This window comes from Microcaecilia unicolor, chromosome 9, assembly GCF_901765095.1.
Source record: "Microcaecilia unicolor chromosome 9, aMicUni1.1, whole genome shotgun sequence".
NCBI classification, from domain to species: Eukaryota; Metazoa; Chordata; class Amphibia; order Gymnophiona; family Siphonopidae; genus Microcaecilia; species Microcaecilia unicolor.
In genome coordinates this window covers 27,508,948-27,529,495 of record NC_044039.1, presented here as the reverse complement: position 1 = coordinate 27,529,495, position 20,548 = coordinate 27,508,948, and the positions used below count along the sequence as shown (strand labels likewise).

Here is a 20,548-nt window from a genome sequence, read left to right as displayed (position 1 = left end):
TAGAATCTGTTTTTACCTAATATTCCCAATATTTTTGTAAGTCATGTTCACCCAAACAGTTAAAATATTTCCAAAAGCTTCCTTGTGATGCGAGCTAGAACTGTCCTCTACTCTCCTTCAGTATAGATCTGTATTACCACTAGACTATAGACCAAGTACAAATGACAGACTAAGGTGGACAAATGGTTCTTTCCTTTAGTCACTCCAGACTGTTTCAGATGTATGGGTATATGCACCCTATCAGTGGATGGAAACTGAGAACTGCTGATTTCAACCCCCAGCCAGTAGTTTTCAGTCTCCAGCAGATGATAGGTGAGCTATCCTGTGCAGTCTGGGGCTGGTTGGGGCCAAGTAAATAAATAATAGAAAGAGGAGATCTAAATTTTCATAGGTTATCTAGAGGAATTGTAGCAGCGAAGGTGGCAGGAGCAGCTGAGTTGGCCCATTTAGAGGCTGACCAAATTTTGGTTTTAGATTTGGTATCAAAACCTGCCTGACATTCAGGTTCAAAACCAAAACTGTTCCCTTCGTACCCACCCCCCACCCAGCAGAAGATGGGCCCATTAGAGGCAGCCTCCTCCTGGGCCTACCTTTTCATTGGCAGGTAGTGGGTGCAGGAGCATCCCTACTTACTCCTGTGCACGGCTAGCTCCAGGTGAAAATGATTTCTGGGACTTGCCGCAGGAGATCCTTGCAGCCATCTTGAGATTGGAACCAAAACAGGCAAGAGCGATTGGGGATGCTCTTGTGCCCACTATCCACCAACGAAAAGGTAGGTCCAGGGGGTGGGCTGCTGCCAGGAAGGGTGGGCTGAAGTCTGGGGGAGGGGGAGGTTTTGAGAAGGGCAGTTTTGTTTTCGACTTTGTTTTCTACCAAAACCGAGTGGTCAATTTCAATCGCAGAGTCTGTGTCAGCAGAAACTGAAGGTTCTGGTTTCAGTCCGAGCCCTAGTCCTGTTGCCTGGGGATGTTACATTTCAGTGGCCAGGGCCCAACCCCCATCTCAGCATGGCTATTGCCTCCAGAGATTACCTGTACTTTAGTCACCCCCTCCTTCCTCTACTTCTGGGAGGGGACCCCTGAGTACCTTCCTGGAGAGGATTCGCAGCAGGCAAATGGGTACACTGATAGGAAAAAAGAAACCAAGAACTAAGAGAGCAAACAGCTGCTTGTGGTGTGTTTTTGGGGGCAACTGGAGACACAGACTAAGCTGCTTTGGAGGGGGCACGGAGGTATGCTTAAGGTTTGTGGTCTTTTTTGGAGGCACTCATACAGGGCTTTTTTGAGGGGGTACTTGGGGGTACTGAGTACCGCCACCTTTTTCATTGTCTGCTAAAATTGACCCATGATCCCCAAGCTTTAATGAAAGAGCTCAGGCTCTACACACCAATTCTGCCTTGTCATAGATTCTGTGACTGGTTGCAGGGGGCTTGGCTATTGTGGGGTGGATCCCTCAGTGATCACCTCACCCCTGAAAAGGTGACCTGGCATTCGAGTACCGACACCTTTTTCGCTAGAAAAAATGCACTGCACTCATGGGCCCTTCAGGCCATGAAGATAATAGCATTGGCAGAGAGAAGTCAGCACTGTCTTGCTTGTGGCAGCTACTGGAACAGTCTGGTTTCTAATGGGTGGTGTCACGGGTGCCTTACAGTGTGTTGGAGGCACAGACATGAAATAGAGCAGGTTTAGGCATGGGAGCATGTCCGAGACAAGAGATGGCACCAGACTCAAGATTGGTGGGGGCTGCTGCCATCTTGGAATCTTGGGCATTGGAGCAGTGACAGGAGGAGTGTCTGAAGTTGATGCAGATGGTGAAGAAAATTAGCAGGTAAGTTCTGATGTGTCCTTTCTGCAGTCATCCGTTTCTTACAAAATTCAATTCTAGTAAAACTTTCCCACAAAAAAGTGTTTTAAATCCTCTTAGACATTAACAATAAAGCTGTCACTGGCCTAAAAAAAAGGAAAATTCAAACTTGGAATAAGGAAGAAAATTGCACATTTTAAATAAATATTGGTCTCCCAACTAAATATCTAAATAATATGTTTTCTGTTAACAAGGTTGCTAAAATCTGTCCATCATAACCCTGTGAAGTTTGGAATTCTGGAAGAGAAACTGAAGCCGTTTGAGAAGCTGCTGTTAAAGCTTGAAAGCCAGTTACTCGATGGGATGATATTCCAGGTAAAACCGCAGGCCAAAATCTGAAACAGGTTAAGAGGCAGAACATCTTGAGTTTGACACAGTCTTAGTAAGGAGCATAAGAAAGCATTTAAAGATCAGAAAGCTGGCTGTCCTGAAATGTTCAGCTGTGAGTATGTAGGACAATGCGTTATGCCTTTATATATGAAAGATGTGGCTTTAAAACAAAACATTACCCAAAAATGCACACAGAGTTAATGCCTGCTGCTTGTGAAAGTGCCCAGCAAGCACAGGCCTCAGAGATACAAAGGAAATCTATTTTTAGAAAGTTTATTTTTGTCTCAAAAATATGCATAACAAGTGTTAATTCTTTTCAGTGGACATGCAAAGAGAGAATATTTGTGTGGTTTTCATTGTCAAACATTTTTTTGAAGCTTCTCTACTCTGTGGCTCTTGGAATTCTATGATCTGCCAGTGAATTAATGGCAGTATAACAAATCTGAATAAACTATATGGGAATGCAGTGATTATGCTCTTCTGCAGTATTTCTACCTTCCATTGCAATGTTACTGAATGATTTAGAGATGTTCTTTTTTTTTTTTTTTTCTCCTTCATGGCTTACACTGTCTGTACAGATCCTCTTGAACTGCATTCAACTAAAAAGGATCATTTTATTTCATAAAGTAATTGTGTTTTTAGGGCTGTATAGAACAACAGTTTGATTCCACAAATGGAGGCGTGTCGGTTTCAAAGAATAGCACTTTTGCTGAAGAGTTTGTACATAACATTCGCACGATTTTTACAAATGTTGACCTCAAATTAGGTAAAAGAGCCATTTTTTATCTTGTTCTAGATGTTGGTATTTCTGCATGATTTATTGGATGTCTGGTAGCAAGACTTGTAATTTATTTATTACTTCAACTTAATAAACCCTCTCTGATATGAACATGTTTAGTCAAACCAAAAGTTTATCAGCTTATTTCTGACAGTGACAAATCCCAAATCACTAGAAAATACTTGTCAGATCCTAATAAGAGCACTTCTTTGTTCACTCCCAGAAATGGGGGCTTTTCCCTGCTCTTCCTGGCAAATAATGGTTTATGGATTTTTCCCTTCAAGAATTTGTCCATATCCCATTTGAACCCAGCTGTGCTAGATGCCTTGACTACATCTCCCAGTCTTTTAGTACTAGTTGAAAGTGTAAATTAGTTTCCTGTTTACCTGTTTTGCTTTACTGTATTAATTTTATAAATGTTATCCTATCCCCTCTCGGTTGTTTTATGTTTAAAATAGGAGAACCTTCTGAAATTGACCAGAGGGAACGATATGTGGGGCTTTGTGGGCTGTTTGCCCTACACTTTCACATTTTTCGGACAGTAGACAAGAAGTTCTACAAATTGATTCTGGATGGCTGTAAGAAGGTATAATATTTTTATATTGGCTTGTCTAAATTTTGAGAAACTTGTATGTGTTCAGGATACATTGGTTCAGAATTTTTTTCCAGCTCTAAGAGTTATGTTTACTAAGCTGCATTAGCTATTTTACACAGCTTTTAGTGTGCAGAAATGTGGAAAACACCATATTAGGGTGGAGAATGGGAAGGGACTGTGCCGTACAGTTAATATTAGTACACATGGTTAACATGACAGGGCCACCTCAAGGGTTATAGTTTACTGCATTGCACGTTATTACCTTTACTTCTAATCTGATCAGTAATTTTCTCTGTTAAATGTTTGGAAGTGGGCAGAGCCCCCCAAGTTAATGTAGCGATTTTGCAATTACCATGCGTTAATTTGGCTATTACTGTGTAGTAACTGTAAATCTTAGCACACTGCAAGTAACTCAGAATGCAGTAGGCAGAGGTCTGTGGGGTATTGGGAGGTATGAACGCATTACGCCGGTCTTGAAGTCATTGCATTAGTTTTCTGTGGAGGCTAGGATTAAGTTTAAAATCCTGCTTCTTTTGGATTGGGTGGGTTGTGCTGATTCTCTAATGATATATGAACAAATGTTTTTATATAAAGCAGGGGTAGTGGGGAAAAAGTGTATTATGCAATGTTGGACTCAGAGTAGAGCGCCAGACTTCTGGTCTTGACGGAATGCTCGTCATACCCTAGCTTTAATGGGAGCTAGAGAGGCTCGTCTTACTCCAAAATGTAGAAAAACATTTTGGTCCATTTGGGAGCCATATATAATGTCTTTATCCTCGGGAGTTCGTAGTCTTTTGTTGAATCATTTATCAATATAATCCTTAAAAGTATTTGAATAGGTACCGATTTAGAGGGGGGAGGGTTGGGATTATCTGGAAGGGAAGGATGGGTCATTATGGTAGAGTGGGAGGTGGTCTTGGGGTTGGGGGAGGTGGGGGAAAGGTGTTAATGGTTAGCTGTTAGAGAGCTAATGCTCTTGAGTTTAGTTCTTGTATAATGCATCAATTCTAACATGTTTGGATTTTGATATATGGTTGTCATTCTTTCTTCATTTGTCTTGACATATGATTCTTTGTATTGTATATTATTTTGTTCAATGTTTAAAAGTCAATAAAAATTTTAAACATAAATCCTGCTGCTGCTCAAAACAAAGCTGTGAGGGGAGATGTCTCAAACATGTTGACAATGAAATTGCAGGTATACCAACTGTCAAAAAACCTGAGATCAGCCCAACAGCAATATTTGGAAGTACCATCATTCAGGGTGATAAATGACTACAGAAAAACTATTTTATTTAGTTGGTCCAAGGTTATGAAATGATCTACCTTTGAGGCTTAGAAAGATGCAAGAGGTTGCAAAGTTTAAATGAGAATTGAAAACCCATCTTTTTACTATATGGCGCAGGTGATGGTTTTAGCTGATTGATATTGGGGATTTTACCCAATGGGAAGCCTGCTTGTTAGGATTAAGATTGTTTTTTTTGTGTTTGTATATGGTTGTTGATTTTATGTATGTTTCAATTGTAAACTGCTGAGAACATTGGGATTATATGGTATATAAAATTTTAAATAAATAAAATAAACTGTAGTAAATGGGGGGGGTTTAAGTTGTTTATACACAAGGAGAGGGGGTTCTATATTACTTGGTTCCTCCCCCCTCTTTGTGCAAGGGAGGGGAAGGTACAAGTACTAAAGGGATAAGATGCATGTGCTCAGTCTCCTGCATTTTTGGTCTGATGATACTTTACCGATTGAGGCCTCCCTAGTGGGGAAGAAGAAATGCTGTGGGAGCAGAGTGCTTGTGCTCAGTGTTCCCACATTGCTGACCTGGTGATCTATCAGTTATGGCCTCTCTGGAAGGATGAAAAAGGTTTTGTGACACTCTGGCATCCTGTCTTTTAGAGTATATCTTTGGACTCCAGGTTGGCTGCATCACTGTTACCATATTTCTGAAGTGAGAATAACTGTGGTTTGAAGTGGGGTTGGAATGAATGGGGAATGTGAGGCAGAGGGGACGAACAGGCAAACTAGAGTATTAGGAAGGAATAATTGATTAGAGGGTAAGAGAAAGGTAGAGCCTTCTGGTTAGAGTAGGGGGCCTGAGAACCAGGGAAGCACAAAAAATATGCAGCAAGCTGGAGAAGTGTAATGAAAGTTGAGTTTCTGATGGTGAGAAAAGTGAGAGTTATAAAGAAATGTAGGAAGGAGAGGAGAACTAAGAAAACTGAGGGGTAGCAAACAGCCTAATGGTTAGTGCAGCAGGCTGAGAACCAGGGAAGCCAAGGTTTCAGTACCACTAAGTTCCTTGGGGTGAATCACTTAACCTTCCATTTGCCTCAAGTACAGACTTAGGGGTCCTTTTATTAAGGTGCGTGCTAACTAATTTACCATATGCTAACGATTAGCGTGGTCCAGTGTACCTATGGGCTTCAACACACACTAATTCATTAGCAAACGCTAAATTCCATATCATCAAGCTGATCAATCCATAGACTGGTGGGTTGTGTCCATCTACCAGCAGGTGGAGATAGAGAGCAAACTTTTGCCTCCCTATATGTGGTCATGTGCTGCCGGAAACTCCCCAGTATGTTCTCTATCTCAGCAGGTGGTGGTCACACACAGCAGCAGCTCTGGCTAGGCCTCCAAGCCTAATCCTTAGGTTTTGTTGAGGCCTGGGGTTGAGGGCTCTTTTGAGCAAGTGCAAACCTGGTGGTGCCAGGTCCCTCCTTTTCTCCCCCCTCCCGCTGGCTCCGTTTAAAAAAAAAAAAAAAAAATTTTTTTAAACGTCTTTAAAGGCGTTTAATTCGACGTTTCTTTAAACGTTCATTGCAGCTACTCACTGGGACACCAGTTCGTTACAGCTCGGAGCGGCAAGCAGGTAATTTTACCTTTTTATAGCGGGCAGGGGGTTCCCCGATTCTTCTCCTCGTGGCAATGGCGTCGGAGGGCGAGGGCGCAAAGGGTCGCTCCCCGGATCGCTGGAGCGCTTCTAGAGGGGATGCGGGGGTTTTACAACCTGATTCGCCCTTGATGGGTGATAGTTTAGTGACCGATGAATGTCCCGGTCGTTCCTCCGGCGTGGCGGTTTTTTCCCGCCATAAACGCCCATCCCCCGCTCCTCGCCTCCGCCATCTTGGCCGGCCACGCGGCTCGGACGGCTTCTTCGGGGCCGCCCTTGAGGTTGGAGACATTAATGCCATGAACGCCCTTAATTTGGGCGACGGCACAAAGCGGCTAAAGTTAAGCGCCGTTCTTCCCGCGCGGCTCCTTCACGGAGTTTCGCGCCGGACGCCATTTTGGATGCGCAGCATGTCTCTCCCCCGCTATTGCGAGCGCCGGTTGAGAGTGCGTCTAGGGCTGTTGCCCAGGCTGCGGAAGTGCACAGTCTGGGGGGTTTCTCCCCCGAGTTTGTTTTGCTGCTGCATCAGGCTTTCCTCAAGCAAAACGCTGCCCCTGCTCCCTCTTCTGATAAAGAGGTTGAGGTTCCCAGAGGTAAACGCCCTCGGGTTGATTTCCAGGCCTTGGAGGACTTTTGTCTCCTCCGATGTAGATGAGGGCAGCGTGTCTGAGGTCTCCCAACGATCCTTTGCGGATTCCTTGGAGGAGATAGATCCCCGCTCGGATGGAGCGGATGACCCCTCTGCAGCGCGGCTTTTTAGCCCAGAGGATTTGCCCAACCTGTTGTTACAGGCCATGGACACTTTGAAGATTTCCTCTCCGGAGGACGTCTCTCCCTCAGCCCCTGTTGGCTCTGCCATTATGCTGGGGACGAAGCGCCCGCCTAGAACCTTCCACGTGCATGATGCCATGCACACCTTAATTGCGGCTCAATGGGATGTCCCGGAAACGAGCCTTAAAGTGGCTAGGGCTATGTCCCGCCTCTATCCTTTGGCTGTGAGTGAACGTGAGGCCTATCTGTGGCCTACCGTGGATTCTTTAATCACTGCGGTGACTAAGAAAACGGCGTTGCCGGTGGAAGGTGGCACGGCCCTAAAGGACGCCCAAGACAGAAGATTGGAGGCGGCCTTAAGGTCGTCCTTTGAGGCAGCTGCTTTAAGTTTGCAGGCCTCAGTTTGCGGCTCCTATGTGGCCAGGGCGTGCCGGACTATGGTGCAGCGGGCTTCCCCCTCGGATCATTCCTTGAGGGCTGATTGGCCGGCCCTGGAATCGGGCTTAGCCTATTTGGCAGACTTGCTGTATGATGTCTGGAGAGCCTCAGCTAAAGGCATGGCTCAGACAGTCTCTGCGCGGCGGTGGCTTTGGCTGAAACATTGGTCTGCTGACCACGCCTCTAAATCCCGCCTGGCTAGATTGCCTTTTAAAGGCAAGCTGCTCTTTGGGGTCGAGCTGGACAAAATCGTGACCGATCTCGGCACGTCTAAGGGCAAGAAATTACCAGAGGTCAGGGCTCGGGTTAGTACTCGTCCCGATACCTCCAGAGGACGGTTGCAGGAAGCCCATCGGTACCGCCCGGGCAAGTCGGGTTCCTCTGCCCCCTCTTCCTTCAAGAGGAATTTCTCCCCCAAGCAGCATTCCTTTCGCAGAGACCGCCGTCCCGGAGGTGCTCCCTCCGGTCCTCCCCCAGGGTCTCGTACCCAATGACGGGGCCTTGGTCCACGCCCCAGTGCAGATTGGAGGACGGCTGTCCTCGTTTCTGGGCGAGTGGACCACTATAACTTCAGACGCGTGGGTGCTGGAAGTCATCAGAGACGGCTACAAGCTAGAGTTCTGCCAACCCTTAAGAGACGGGTTTGTACTCTCTCCCTGCAAGTCTCCGGTCAAGCTGTGGTAGTGCAGCAGACCTTGGACAACCTGATCCGCCTGGGTGCGGTCGTTCCGGTGCCAAAAAATCAGATTGGCAAGGGACGTTACTCCATTTACTTTGTGGTTCCAAAGAAAGGAGGTTCTGTCCGGCCTATCCTCGACCTCAAAGGGGTCAATCGGGCCTGGAAAGTGAGGCACTTTCGCATGGAGACTCTCCGCTCTGTTATAGCGGCAGTGAAGGCAGGAGAGTTCTTGGCTTCCTTGGACATCAAGGAAGCGTACCTGCATATTCCCATCTGGCCTCCTCTCCAACGCTTTCTGCGTTTTACAGTCCTGAGACGACACTTCCAGTTCAGAGCCCTCCCTTTCGGGTTGGCTACTGCTCCGCGGACCTTTTCCAAAGTAATGGGGGTCATAGCGGCCTTCCTGCTACAGGAAGGAGTACAAGTCCATCCTTATCTGGACGACTGGTTGATCCGAGCCCCCTCTTATGCAGAGTGCGGCAAAGCTATGGACCGGGTAGTTGCTCTTTTGAGCTCCCTGGGATGGATCATCAACTGGAAGAAGAGCCAGCTGCGCCCGACTCAGTCCCTGGTGTATCTGGGAGTTCGATTCGACACCCAAGTGGGCAGAGTGTTCCTGCCAGACAATCGGATTGTCAAGCTTCAGGCTCAGGTGGACTAGTTCCTAGTAGCCTCTCCTATTCGGGCTTGGGACTACGTGCAGCTGTTGGGCTCTATGACGGCCACGATGGAAGTAGTGCCCTGGGCCAGGGCTCATATGAGACCACTACAGCTATCTCTGCTGCTGCGCTGGACTCCGATGTCGGAGGATTATGCTGTGCGCCTTCCCGTGGATCCAGCAGTGCGCAAGGCGCTGAGCTGGTGGACGCAGACAGACAAGTTGTCTGCAGGATTGCCTCTGGTGACCCCGGAGTGGATTGTCGTCACGACAGACGCCTCTTTGATGGGCTGGGGAGCCCACTGCTTGGGAAGGACAGCGCAGGGGCTCTAGTCTCCTGCAGAGGCAAGTGGTCTATCAACCTCCTGGAACTCAGAGCCATTCGGTTGGTGTTATTGGAGTTCATCCCGGTACTGGTGTTGAAGCCTGTACGGGTCCTGTCGGACAATGCCACGGCTGTGGCCTATATCAACCGCCAGGGAGGTACCAAGAGCGCCCCTCTAGCCAGGAGGCTATGAGTCTTTGCCAGTGGGCGGAAGCGAACCTGGAGCAGCTTTCAGCGGCCCACATTGCCGGAGTCATGAATGTCAAGGCGGACTTTCTCAGTCGCCATACCTTGGAGCCCGGAGAGTGGCAACTATCTGCTCAGGCGTTCTTGGACATCACGAAGCGCTGGGGCCAGCCGAGCCTAGATCTGATGGCGTCATCGGCCAATGGCCAAGTGCCGCGCTTTTTCAGCAGAGGACGGGACCCTCGATCCCTGGGAGTAGATGCTCTTCTCCAACAGTGGCCGACACAAGAGCTCCTCTATGTGTTCCCGCCCTGGCCCATGTTGGGCAGGGTGCTAGACCGGGTGGCAAAGCATCCCGGCAGGGTAATCCTGGTGGGTCCGGATTGGCCCAGACGTCCCTGGTATGCGGACTTGTTCAGGCTCTCAGTCGACGATCCTCTGCGGCTGTCAGTGGAGCAGGGCCTGTTACATCAGGGTCCCGTGGTGATGGAGTATCCCTCTCCCTTTGGTCTTACGGCCTGGCTATTGAGCGGCAGCGTCTGAGGAAGAAGGGCTTCTCAGACAAGGTCATCGCCACTATGCTGAGAGCGAGGAAGCGCTCTACTTCTACTGCTTACGCCAGGGTTTGGCGTATCTTTGCAGCATGGTGTGAAGCAGGCTCACTTTCTCCCTTCACTGCTCCAATTTCTTCAGTGTTGGCGTTCCTGCAAGAAGGTCGGGAGAAAGGCCTGTCGCTCAGTTCCCTTACAGTCCAGGTAGCGGCTCTGGCTTGCTTTAGGGGCCGCCTGAAGGGTGCTTCCCTGGCTTCGCAGCCAGATGTGGTGCGCTTTCTCAGGGGAGTTAATCACCTGCGCCCTCCTCTGCACTCAGTGGTGCCTGCGTGGAATCTCAACCTGGTGCTAAGAGCATTGCAGAAGCCGCCTTTGGAACCCTTGTCGAGGGCATCTCTGAAAGACCTGACGTTGAAAGCAGTCTTTTTGGTGGCTATCACTTCAGCCAGAAGAGTTTCCGAGCTCCAGGCGCTCTCATGTCGAGAGCCTTTTCTGCAGTTCACTGAGGCAGGAGTGACTATTCGCACAGTGCCTGCCTTCCTGCCCAAGATTGGTTCTCGCTTCCATGTGAATCAGCAGCTCTGTCTCCCTTCCTTTCGTAGGGAGGACTACCCAGAGGAGTACTCCGCTCTTGAATATCTGGATGTGAGACGAGTCATCATCAGATACTTGGAAGTGACCAATGATTTCCGGAAATCGGATCATCTGTTTGTCCTGTTTGCAGGTCCTCGTAAGGGTCTGCAGGCTGCTAAGCCTACAGTGGCAAGATGGGTCAAGGAAGCCATTGCAGCGGCTTATGTGGCCGCGGGGAAGGTGCCGCCTATCCAGCTGAAGGCTCACTCCACGAGAGCTCAGGCGGCCTCGATGGCAGAGGCCGGATCCGTCTCCTTGGAAGAGATATGCAAGGCGGCAACGTGGGCTTCGGCTCATACATTCTCCAAGCATTACCGTTTGACTGTGGCTGCACGGGCGGAGGCCCGGTTTGGAGCTTCAGTGTTGAGGTCAGGGATTTCTATGTCCCGCCCTGGGTGAGTACTGCTTCGGTACATCCCACCAGTCTATGGATTGATCAGCTTGATGATATGGAAGGTAAAATTATGTATAATCATACCTGATAATTTTCTTTCCATTAATCATAGCTGATCAATCCATAGCCCCTCCCAGATATCTGTACTGTTTATATTCTGGTTGAATTTTAGGTTCAAGTTTAGCCTTCAGTTACTTCAGGAGGACTTCGTGTTCAAGTTCTTCTTTCACTTGGATTCTTCAAGAGTTGAGACGAGTTTGTGTTACAGTGAGCTGCTGCATTCCTCTCCCCTCCGTTTTACGGGGCTGGATTGAGACATAAATTCTGCCGGCACTCCCTCCCGCTTCGTGCGGCTGTAGGGCAGCTTTGTACCCCTCCCACTTCGGCGGTGTTAGGGTCAGTCAGCTCCTCCCGCGGTTGCGGTTGCAGGATAAGCCAGATCCCCCCGCATCGGCGGGTGTGGTGTCCCTCCCCCGCTCCGCGGGGATGAGCTGGACGGATTCCCCTCCCCCACTTGTGTGGGGATGAGCTGGGTTAATTCCCCTCCCCCGTTTCGGCGGTGGTGAGCTGGGCAGAGTGTCCCTTCGTGGGTGTAATTCTCTAAGTGCTGAGTCCTGCGGATGGAGCTTTGATATCGACATACTGAGGAGTTTCCGGCAGCACATGACCACATATAGGGAGGCAAAAGTTTGCTCTCTATCTCCACCTGCTGGTAGATGGACACAACCCACCAGTCTATGGATTGATCAGCTATGATTAATGGAAAGAAAATTATCAGGTATGATTATACATAATTTTACCTTCGTTAATGGACCACTTACATTGATTGTATGCCCTCTATAAAGAGAAATATGCATGCAGTACCTGAATGTAACTTGTCTTCAGCTACTGCTGAGTGGGCATGAGCTAAATCTGTAGCAAGGTAGACATGATTTAATTTAATTAAATATGATCAATTGTTCCTTAATTAGAGGCACAATCTAACTTTTCAAATGCTTTTCTTTAATAATTGGAGAATATTATTTCCTCACAGCCCTATGTCTCACTGAAGTTGCATAAAGTGTATTTGCCTATTCTGTCTCCACTGTATACATTGCCTCTTTGCTGTTGCTGACTGTCTCCACTGTATACATGCATTATCTCATGCCTGTTTGTGGTAGATCTCATGATAATTCAGCCAGCTGCACTCAATCTGCAGCCCCCCATTACCTCTCTACCCTGCTCTCTCCCTATGTCCCCACCCGTAACCTCCGCTCTCAGGACAAATCACTCCTATCTGTACCCTTCTCCACCACCGCTAACTCCAGACTCCGTCCCTTCTGCCTCGCATCACCTTATGCCTGGAACAGACTCCCCCGAGCCCATACGCCATGCGCCCTCCCTGCCCATCTTTAAGTCCTTACTCAAAACCCATCTCTTCTCCCTTGCTTTTGGCGCCTAACCACCTTCCCCATTCATGATACACTGACTACACTGACTACATAGTTTGTTACCTTTAGATTGTAAGCTCTCTTGAGCAGGGACTGTCCTTCCCCATGTTTTAACTTGTACAGCGCTGCGTAACCCTAGTAGCGCTATAGAAATGTTAAGTAGTAGAAGTAGTACTGAAGTCAGCAATGCAAATGTGAATTGTCAGAAGATTACAAATGGCAGTGGTGGAGTAATGGGAGGGAGAGAAACTGGACAGCTTAAAATGTGGCAAAGAAAGGGTGACATACTGCTGCACATCATTCCATGTAGTAAAAGGGCTAAGAGGGGTTCAGGCATCATCACAATTTTAAACGAAAGGGGATGGTGCTCACAAGTTAGAAAGGAAGTCTTAGCTGCTGCCACTAGGTCTAAGATTGGAAATCATTTATATAGGAACTGCCAACTGAGGTTTTGATGTTGGAGTTCATTCATAGGTGAATATAGGCATGGGGAAGTTGGGTTTCCATTGTATTTGCTCATCGTTTTGAGCCTTACGGTTTAGAACACATACTGTTGAAAGGTTAGTATCTTGTTTATAGGCCTCAGTTCTGAGTTCTACTATTGCATCCTTCCACACAAAAAGTTAGTTTGTACAAGCAGAAGAAAATACGTTACTTTATTTTCACTATAGTTTTGTGAATAATAATAGCACTCTAGTCTATCTCCCTCTGGCAGTACTTCAGGAATCCTCTTCCAGTCCACACATTTCATCATATATGTTCATAATTGTTGAGTATGAGATTTGCTGTGACCAGTTTCTTTGTGTGTTTTACATTCTAGGTACCAGCCATTACTTTAACTGGCAATATCATTTGGTTCGCTGATAACTTTCTGCTGCAGAAGGTGCCTGCTGCTGCCAAGCTCTTGGACAAGAAGAGCATTCAGGCGGTCAAAGCTCAACGGGAGAGCTTTTTGCAACAGAAGGCTCTATCTCTTACCAAGTAGGTTTTATGGATACTCAAGGAGGTTGCCAGTAATACAGCAGTTATTAGATGGGCATTCTGCTATTTCCAGCTGGCCAGATTTTGGGGATGTTTGTCTTGAAGTTGCATAAGGTGTATTTGCCTATTCTGTTTCCACTGTATACATTGCCTCTTTGCTGTTGCTGACTGTCTTCACTGTATACATGCATTATCTCATGCCTGTTTGTGGTAGATCTCATGATAATTCAGCCAGCTGGAAGTGTAAGAACATAAGAATAGCTATACTTGGTCAGACCATAGTAACATAGTCTATGACGGCAGTCTGCCCAACATGATAAACTCATTACACATGGTATGTGATACTTTATGTGTATATCTGTCTTGATCTGACCTTGAGTCATAGAAGAGAGGGTAAAACAGCATACAAATATGAACAAACAGAAAAGAAGCAACACTGGGCCTTCAGGATTAAGATAATTGACATCCTTTTTATTCTGAAAATGACCCATTTTCAGAATAAAAAGGACGTCAATTATCTTAATCCTGAAGGCCCAATGTTGCTTCTTTTCTGTTTTTTGATCTGACCTTGCCATTTTCAGGGCACAGACCATGGAAGTTTGACCAGCACTGTTCTTATGTTAAAATTTCTGAAGTTAACGTTGAAGGCCCTTAACAGTTGCACTCCAGCCCATCCATATCTATTCATTCACGATCAGGGTACATACCATAGAAGTCTTGCCAGCACGGGCTTTGCTTCTCCGTTACCGGTGTTGCCGCCCAATTTCTGTTACGATTCATGGATCCATTTCTTCTAAACAGGATTCCTTTGTGCTTATCCCATGCATTTTGAATTCAGTTACCGTTTTCATCTCCACCACCTCCCATGGGAGGGCATTCCAAGCATCTACCACCCTCTCCATAAAATAATACTTCCTGACATTATTCTTGAGTCTGCCCCCTTCAACCTCAATTCATGTCCTCTAGTTCTACCACCTTCTTGTCCCTGGAAGAGGTTTGTTTGTGGATTAATACCTTTCTAATTGTTGAGCGTCTGTATCATGTGACCCCTGTTTCTCCTTTCTTCCAGGGTATACATGTTCAGGTCGGCAAGTCTCTCCTTGTACGGTTTGCAATGCAAATCCCATACCATTTTTGTAGCTCTCCTTTGCACCGCCTCAAGTCTTTTTACATCCTTGACAAGATATTGCCTCCAATAGTGAGCACAATACTCTGTGGGACCTCACCAACAACTTGTACAGGGGCATCAACACCTCCTCCTGCTGGTTATACTCCTCTTGATGCAACCTAGCATCCTTCTGGCTACGGCCGTCGCCTTGACGCATTGTTTCTTCACCTTCAGATCCTCGAACACCATCACCCCAATGTCCCTCTCCTGAGTCGAGCTTACTAATCTCTCTGCTATCTGGTAACGCTCTTTTGGGTTTCTGCACTTCTTGGCATTAAATGTTAACTCACTACTAAATCTCAGAATTTAAACCAATTATTCTCATATTGGTTTAAATTCCGAGATTTAGTAGCGAGTATAACTTAGACTCAGTAAGGATCTTTGTATGTTCTTCCGTTTTTATAGTTAATTAAACTTTAACTGCCAGACCCTTGAACGTTCTAATGCTTGGAGATCCCTTCTCATTGTTTCTACTCCCTCCAGGGTATCCACTCTATTGGCTATCTTCGTATCATCCGCAAAAAGGCAAACCTTTCCTCCTAATCATTCAGCAATATCTCTTACAAATATATTAAACAGAATCTGCCCCAGTACCAACTCCTGAGGCACTCCGCTGTTCACCTTCCTTTTCTACTGTGCTGTTCTTGAAGTGTCCTCTAACAATGTTTCCCAAGCTTACTCAGCAAACTTCACAATGCTATGTTGACTGCCAGTCAACATAGCATTGTGAAGTTTGCTGAGTAAGCTTGGGAAGCACTTATGTAAGTTTTTTTACCCCTGACGCAGCCTGAGGGCGAAACGTGGCCACGTCGGGTAACTTGTAATAAACCACTTCTTCTGTTACCCTCCTGTTCTATTTTTTTGTCTTTTTTGATCTGCTTTTTTTCTTTTGATTTGCTCTAACAATGTTTTCCAGTCTTGTGGAGGTTGACCTTCTGAGACTTTGCTTGCAAAGCGCTTTTTCTGGTCTGCTTTGGCAGTAGCAAACTGGTAAGTTCCAGAGCACCTTCACCATTTATATTAGTGATGATGTCCTTGAAGCTCAGTGTTCTTTGCCACCACGTGCTGGAGTATAACCACTCATCTTGAAGGAAAGGAAATTAGCAGCTAAGAACAAATTTCACCTTGAACAACATTTTCACAAATCTTTTTTATTTAACAAATAGATAATAATTCAAATGCCAGTTTGCTTACTGTCGGCTCCTGTGTGTATTGTACATAAGTGGAACTATTTTGGTTAGAAATTCAGTTGTCAAACCGGTTTTCAGTTATTCAGAAATCTTTGTTTCTGACAGTTTGTGATCTCCAAACTGTCAGCATGATTCATACCAATGTTTGGTTTTTTTTCTATAGACAAGATAGTGGTTTAGAAAGTTCATCTCGATCACAATATTAATGGCAGTTTCCCAGATTTATGTCTTTAAAGAGCTGCCCCGCCCCTTTTTAGAATTCAAGCACATATAGACACAAAGATGTGGATATGGTGGGGAAGGTGTATTGAATGAAGGGAGTTTGGTTGGGGTTCTTAGCATGGGTTTCAGATATATAGCAAATTTTAAAGTATAAAAAACTTTCTGATGTATTACATATATCTGTATCTTATCAAAAAAGTACACTGTATTTGAAAATTTAAATAACAGGATGAAAATGCTTAAGGACAGTCAGAATAAGTACATAAGTACATAAGTAATGCCATACTGGGAAAAGACCAAGGGTCCATCGAGCCCAGCATCCTGTCCACGACAGCGGCCAATCCAGGCCAAGGGCACCTGGCAAGCTTCCCAAACGTACAAACATTCTATACAATCGAGCTATTGTGACATCACTAATGAGGTTGGCTCTTATTGGTGGAATGAGCCACTATGACATCACAATAGGTTAAATCACTGCTCTATGTAATAAAAGTGAGCCAAGTAGAGGGCATAAGTACATAAGTAATGCCACACTGGGAAAAGACCAAGGGTCCATCGAGCCCAGCATCCTGTCCACGACAGCGGCCAATCCAGGCCAAGGGCACCTGGCAAGCTTCCCAAACGTACAAACATTCTATACACGCCAGCTATACATGCCAGCTATTTGACATGTTTTACTACGATTTACTTTTTAATAACTATTTTTTTAGCAAGCTTGCAGTTCAGAAGATTTCTTTGTATATTTGTAAATCAATATAAAATCTGCTTTCATTTATATTGAAAGAGGCTGGACTTTCAGAAATCTCAGCAAAGAAGTCCCGGTTCCAGGGTAGCCTCTAGGATTCTTGAAATTCTTGTGTGTGCTCTGTCCTTTCTTAGAGATGTGCAGTCATACTATGTTCTTGTTTGCTCATGGATGATGAAGATGGAATCCATCTTTTCCAAGGAACAGCGCATGGATAAATTTGCAGACGATCTCACCAACAGATGCAATGTGTTTGTACAGGTAATTTTTCCAAGAAACAAAATCACTCATGTCATTTTCTGCTGTCTCTCTTGCTCTCTGTCTTTTGTTCTTATATTATTAATGCTCCGAGCAAGGAACAACACTGAAACAATACAAATTAAACACATTACCGTTGGTATTCTGAAGATTTGTCCTGGTAACTATGACAGTTACTACTACTATTTAACATTTCTATAGTGCTACAAGGCATACGCAGCGCTGTACACCATACACAAAAAAGACAGTCCCTGCTCAAAGAGCTTACAATCTAGATAAGACAGGTAAACAGAACAATTAAGGGTAAGGGAATAAGTAGGTGAGGATAAAGGACAGGGTAAATGAGTAGAGGTTAGGAGTTAAAAGCAATGGCAAAGAGGTGGGCCTTAAGTTTGGACTTGAAAACGGCCAAAGACGGGGCTAGACGCACAGGCTCTGGAAGTCTATTCCAGGTATGAGGTGCAGCAAGACAAAAGGAACGGAGTCTAGAATTAGCAGTAGAGGAGAAGGGGACAGATAAGAGAGATTTAACTACAGAATGGAGTACCCGAGGGGGGGCGTAGGGAGAGACAAGAGCGGAGAGAGGTATTGGGGAGCAGCAGAGTAAATACATTTATAGGTTAATAAGAGAAGCTTGAACTGAATACCTAGACAAACCTGTGATTTTTGCCTGTTGACTAAAAACATATATAATTATTTGGTGGTTTTAGTTTAGCTGAACAGCACTGCCCATTTGAACTTAATTGTATAATTTTCTTTTTTTTTTTTTTTTTTTTGGGGGGGGGGGGGTTACTAAGCTCTGGTAAAGTATTACTTTTTACTTCAGCTTAATTTTACCATGAGTCAGTATAACTCAGTACCACACTTTACTAACTTCCATGAGCAAATGAATAATGGAGCTTGTGTTCAACCTCAGGAGCTGTTATTTTTTTTTCCTGGAATGATTGGGCTGTTTATATGCATAAAATTGTGTCCCTCCCCCCTGCCACCCACCCACTCTTGAAAGCGTTGTGGGGTAGGAACTGTCTTATTTTTTCCAATATGAGACCTGTTCTTGAAAAAGCATTGGCTCTAAATGGTTTAAAACTTGATACGTGTACTACCGAAAATGACTAGTTATCATTCAGGTCATTCTAAATGTGCTCCTGTTCTGTAATTTTTTATGATTCTACTGTTGTCTCTACTAAATTTCTGATCTTCATCAACTTGCTTATTTCCCTATGCTACTGTTTACCTTTTTTGTTATAGGTGAAGCATAAAATTATAGTCTGTAGTATTGTGGGATAGGATGTTTTTCCAAAACATTTTCACTGACCCTAGGTAGTAGATATAATCCCCTCGTATATTGATTGCCAGTTAATGGGAACCTCCGTATCTGTCAATCTGACTGACTGTTTTCTGTGCACACTCTGCAGGGTTATGTTTATGCATGTGGCCTCAGTAACATCATTAAAACTACAATGAACTTGCACATGTCGCTGCAGAAGCCTATGACAAAAACATCTGTGAAAGCTTTGTGCAGACTTGTTGAACTTCTCAAGGTAAGTTTTTACTGTAAAGAGAAGCACAAGTTTATTTAGAAGGATCACAAACCTTGAATAGATCAAAAGCTAATACCTTTATTAAGTAGTGATCTAATGTGCCATGGCTCACCCTTTTATCTCATAGTGATCCACTTCTGTAGGAAGTAGGTTCTATGATCGTTGCTAATTGTACAGTTCAGTGTTTCCATTTTAGTTGCACTCAAATCAAAAACATCTTGAACATAAAAATATTGAATGAGATCTTCAGAACAGTGAGCTTATTGGCAGCACATTCATTCTTTATGTGTTTAAGTGCTCAGACTTTGCTATCAGTCCCGTAACATATTTACATTTGTTTTTGAATGCACATAAAGCCATATGCAACTGCAAACTTGTGACAGTCCCAAATACAACAGCACTACTGAAAAAATATCACAGCATCAAAGCATAAAGGAAATGAGCAAAATGTAAAATATCTCTGTGAGCCACTTGGCCCTTTCTTGCAAACGTACACCAATGCTGCTGCTATTCATACCTGACTTGGCACAAAATTTTGATAGTTCTGCTTCAGGAGTCGGCTTGTCAGCTATCCACATTATCACGTGATAACGGTTTTCTGTTACTTTCTAGAACTGGGAGGTTGTATTATGATGCAACTGCTCACCAATAAAAAGTTAAAGTGAAGCTACAATGGTTCAAAATCTTCTTGCCCATTGTCTATTTTATTTTGGACAGGTGGATTTTTCTCTTCTGTAGTGTAGAAAAGACATATTTGGCTAAGACTTGAAGAGTCATGTGCACAAAATGTGTAGAAATCTGTATAAAATGTATAGAAATCTGTTTAGGTCAATTCTTCCAGAGGGGATAATACATAGAGCAGGCTGTCCTTGATATTTTGCGGGGTGATTTTTCTGCAGGAGTTGCGAGGGGATGAATCTTCATGTTGCTTCTAGTTGGCTTTGTTCTTCATCATTCCAATGTGAAATGGAAACGCTGGCTGGATGAAATCAGCTTAATTATTTAAAAAAAAAAAAAAAAAAGCACACTTAGGATTATATTTATTAAAGTGTGCTACCGATACCCTTTAGTGGACATTCAGTAGGTCCCATTGAATAAAATGTAAATAACACAAATGTGCACTTCATACTTTTTAGTGTTCTTATCTTGCATTTCTCTTGTAACTTTTTTTTAAATGACGTGGAACCAGTAAGACCGAGGGAGGCATTTTAATGTATGCAGTAATCTATTAATGCTAAGTGAGGATTTTTTTTTTAATATATACTTTAGAATTAATTAGTGTGGTTTTGGAATTCTTCCTGTAGGCAATAGAACATATGTTCCACAGGAAAAGCATGGTTGTGGCAGACTCTGTTTCTCATATTACCCAGCATCTGCAGTACCAAGCTCTGAATGTTATTGCTGTTGCCAAGGTATGGAATTCTGCTGGTTTAGTGAGTTAATCTGTATTCTTAGATTTCCTGCTTCACTAGTGCAAATGTTCTTACCCTTAGTAACTTTATATTTTCTCTTGATGAATTCTAAATAGCTTCTTTTATTGATGTATTTTGGTTTTTGCTTTACTGCTTTTTACTTCATTGTATTTTTGTTTTGTTTTAACATATTTATTGAGTATGTTTAGTTGTAGCCTACTTTTGAGTTTTAGAAATAACTGGTGAGAATTTTTTAAAATTAAAGCTGAAAATAATTTTCAAAGGGAATTCTGCAGCTGAACAGGAATGGCCTACAGAAATAGGCCCTTTAAAAATTGCTGTGATCCTCAGTGGAGAAGAGGTGTGGGAGAGGGCACATTATATCTATAGAGTTAGGCATGAAGGGTTCGTTTTCAAGCCTCTGCACCAGCTTTTCAGTCTTTGCAGATTGAAAGTACTCGGGTTAAAAAGAAACCTGCTACACCTTGCGATACTGAGT

General features: G+C 44.6%; 1 protein-coding gene across 1 annotated transcript in view; it reads left to right on the top strand.

The window, feature by feature from the left end:
• Window positions 1–20,548, top strand: part of WASHC4 (WASH complex subunit 4) — a 136,912-nt gene that overhangs the window by 22,952 nt on the left and 93,412 nt on the right. Inside the window, exons 10-16 of the mRNA XM_030213852.1 lie at window positions 2,061–2,181; window positions 2,839–2,962; window positions 3,433–3,560; window positions 13,353–13,513; window positions 16,973–17,099; window positions 18,512–18,637; window positions 19,942–20,049. Coding sequence (XP_030069712.1) covers window positions 2,061–2,181; window positions 2,839–2,962; window positions 3,433–3,560; window positions 13,353–13,513; window positions 16,973–17,099; window positions 18,512–18,637; window positions 19,942–20,049 — 895 coding nt within the window. The remainder of the gene's footprint in view (window positions 1–2,060; window positions 2,182–2,838; window positions 2,963–3,432; window positions 3,561–13,352; window positions 13,514–16,972; window positions 17,100–18,511; window positions 18,638–19,941; window positions 20,050–20,548) is intronic.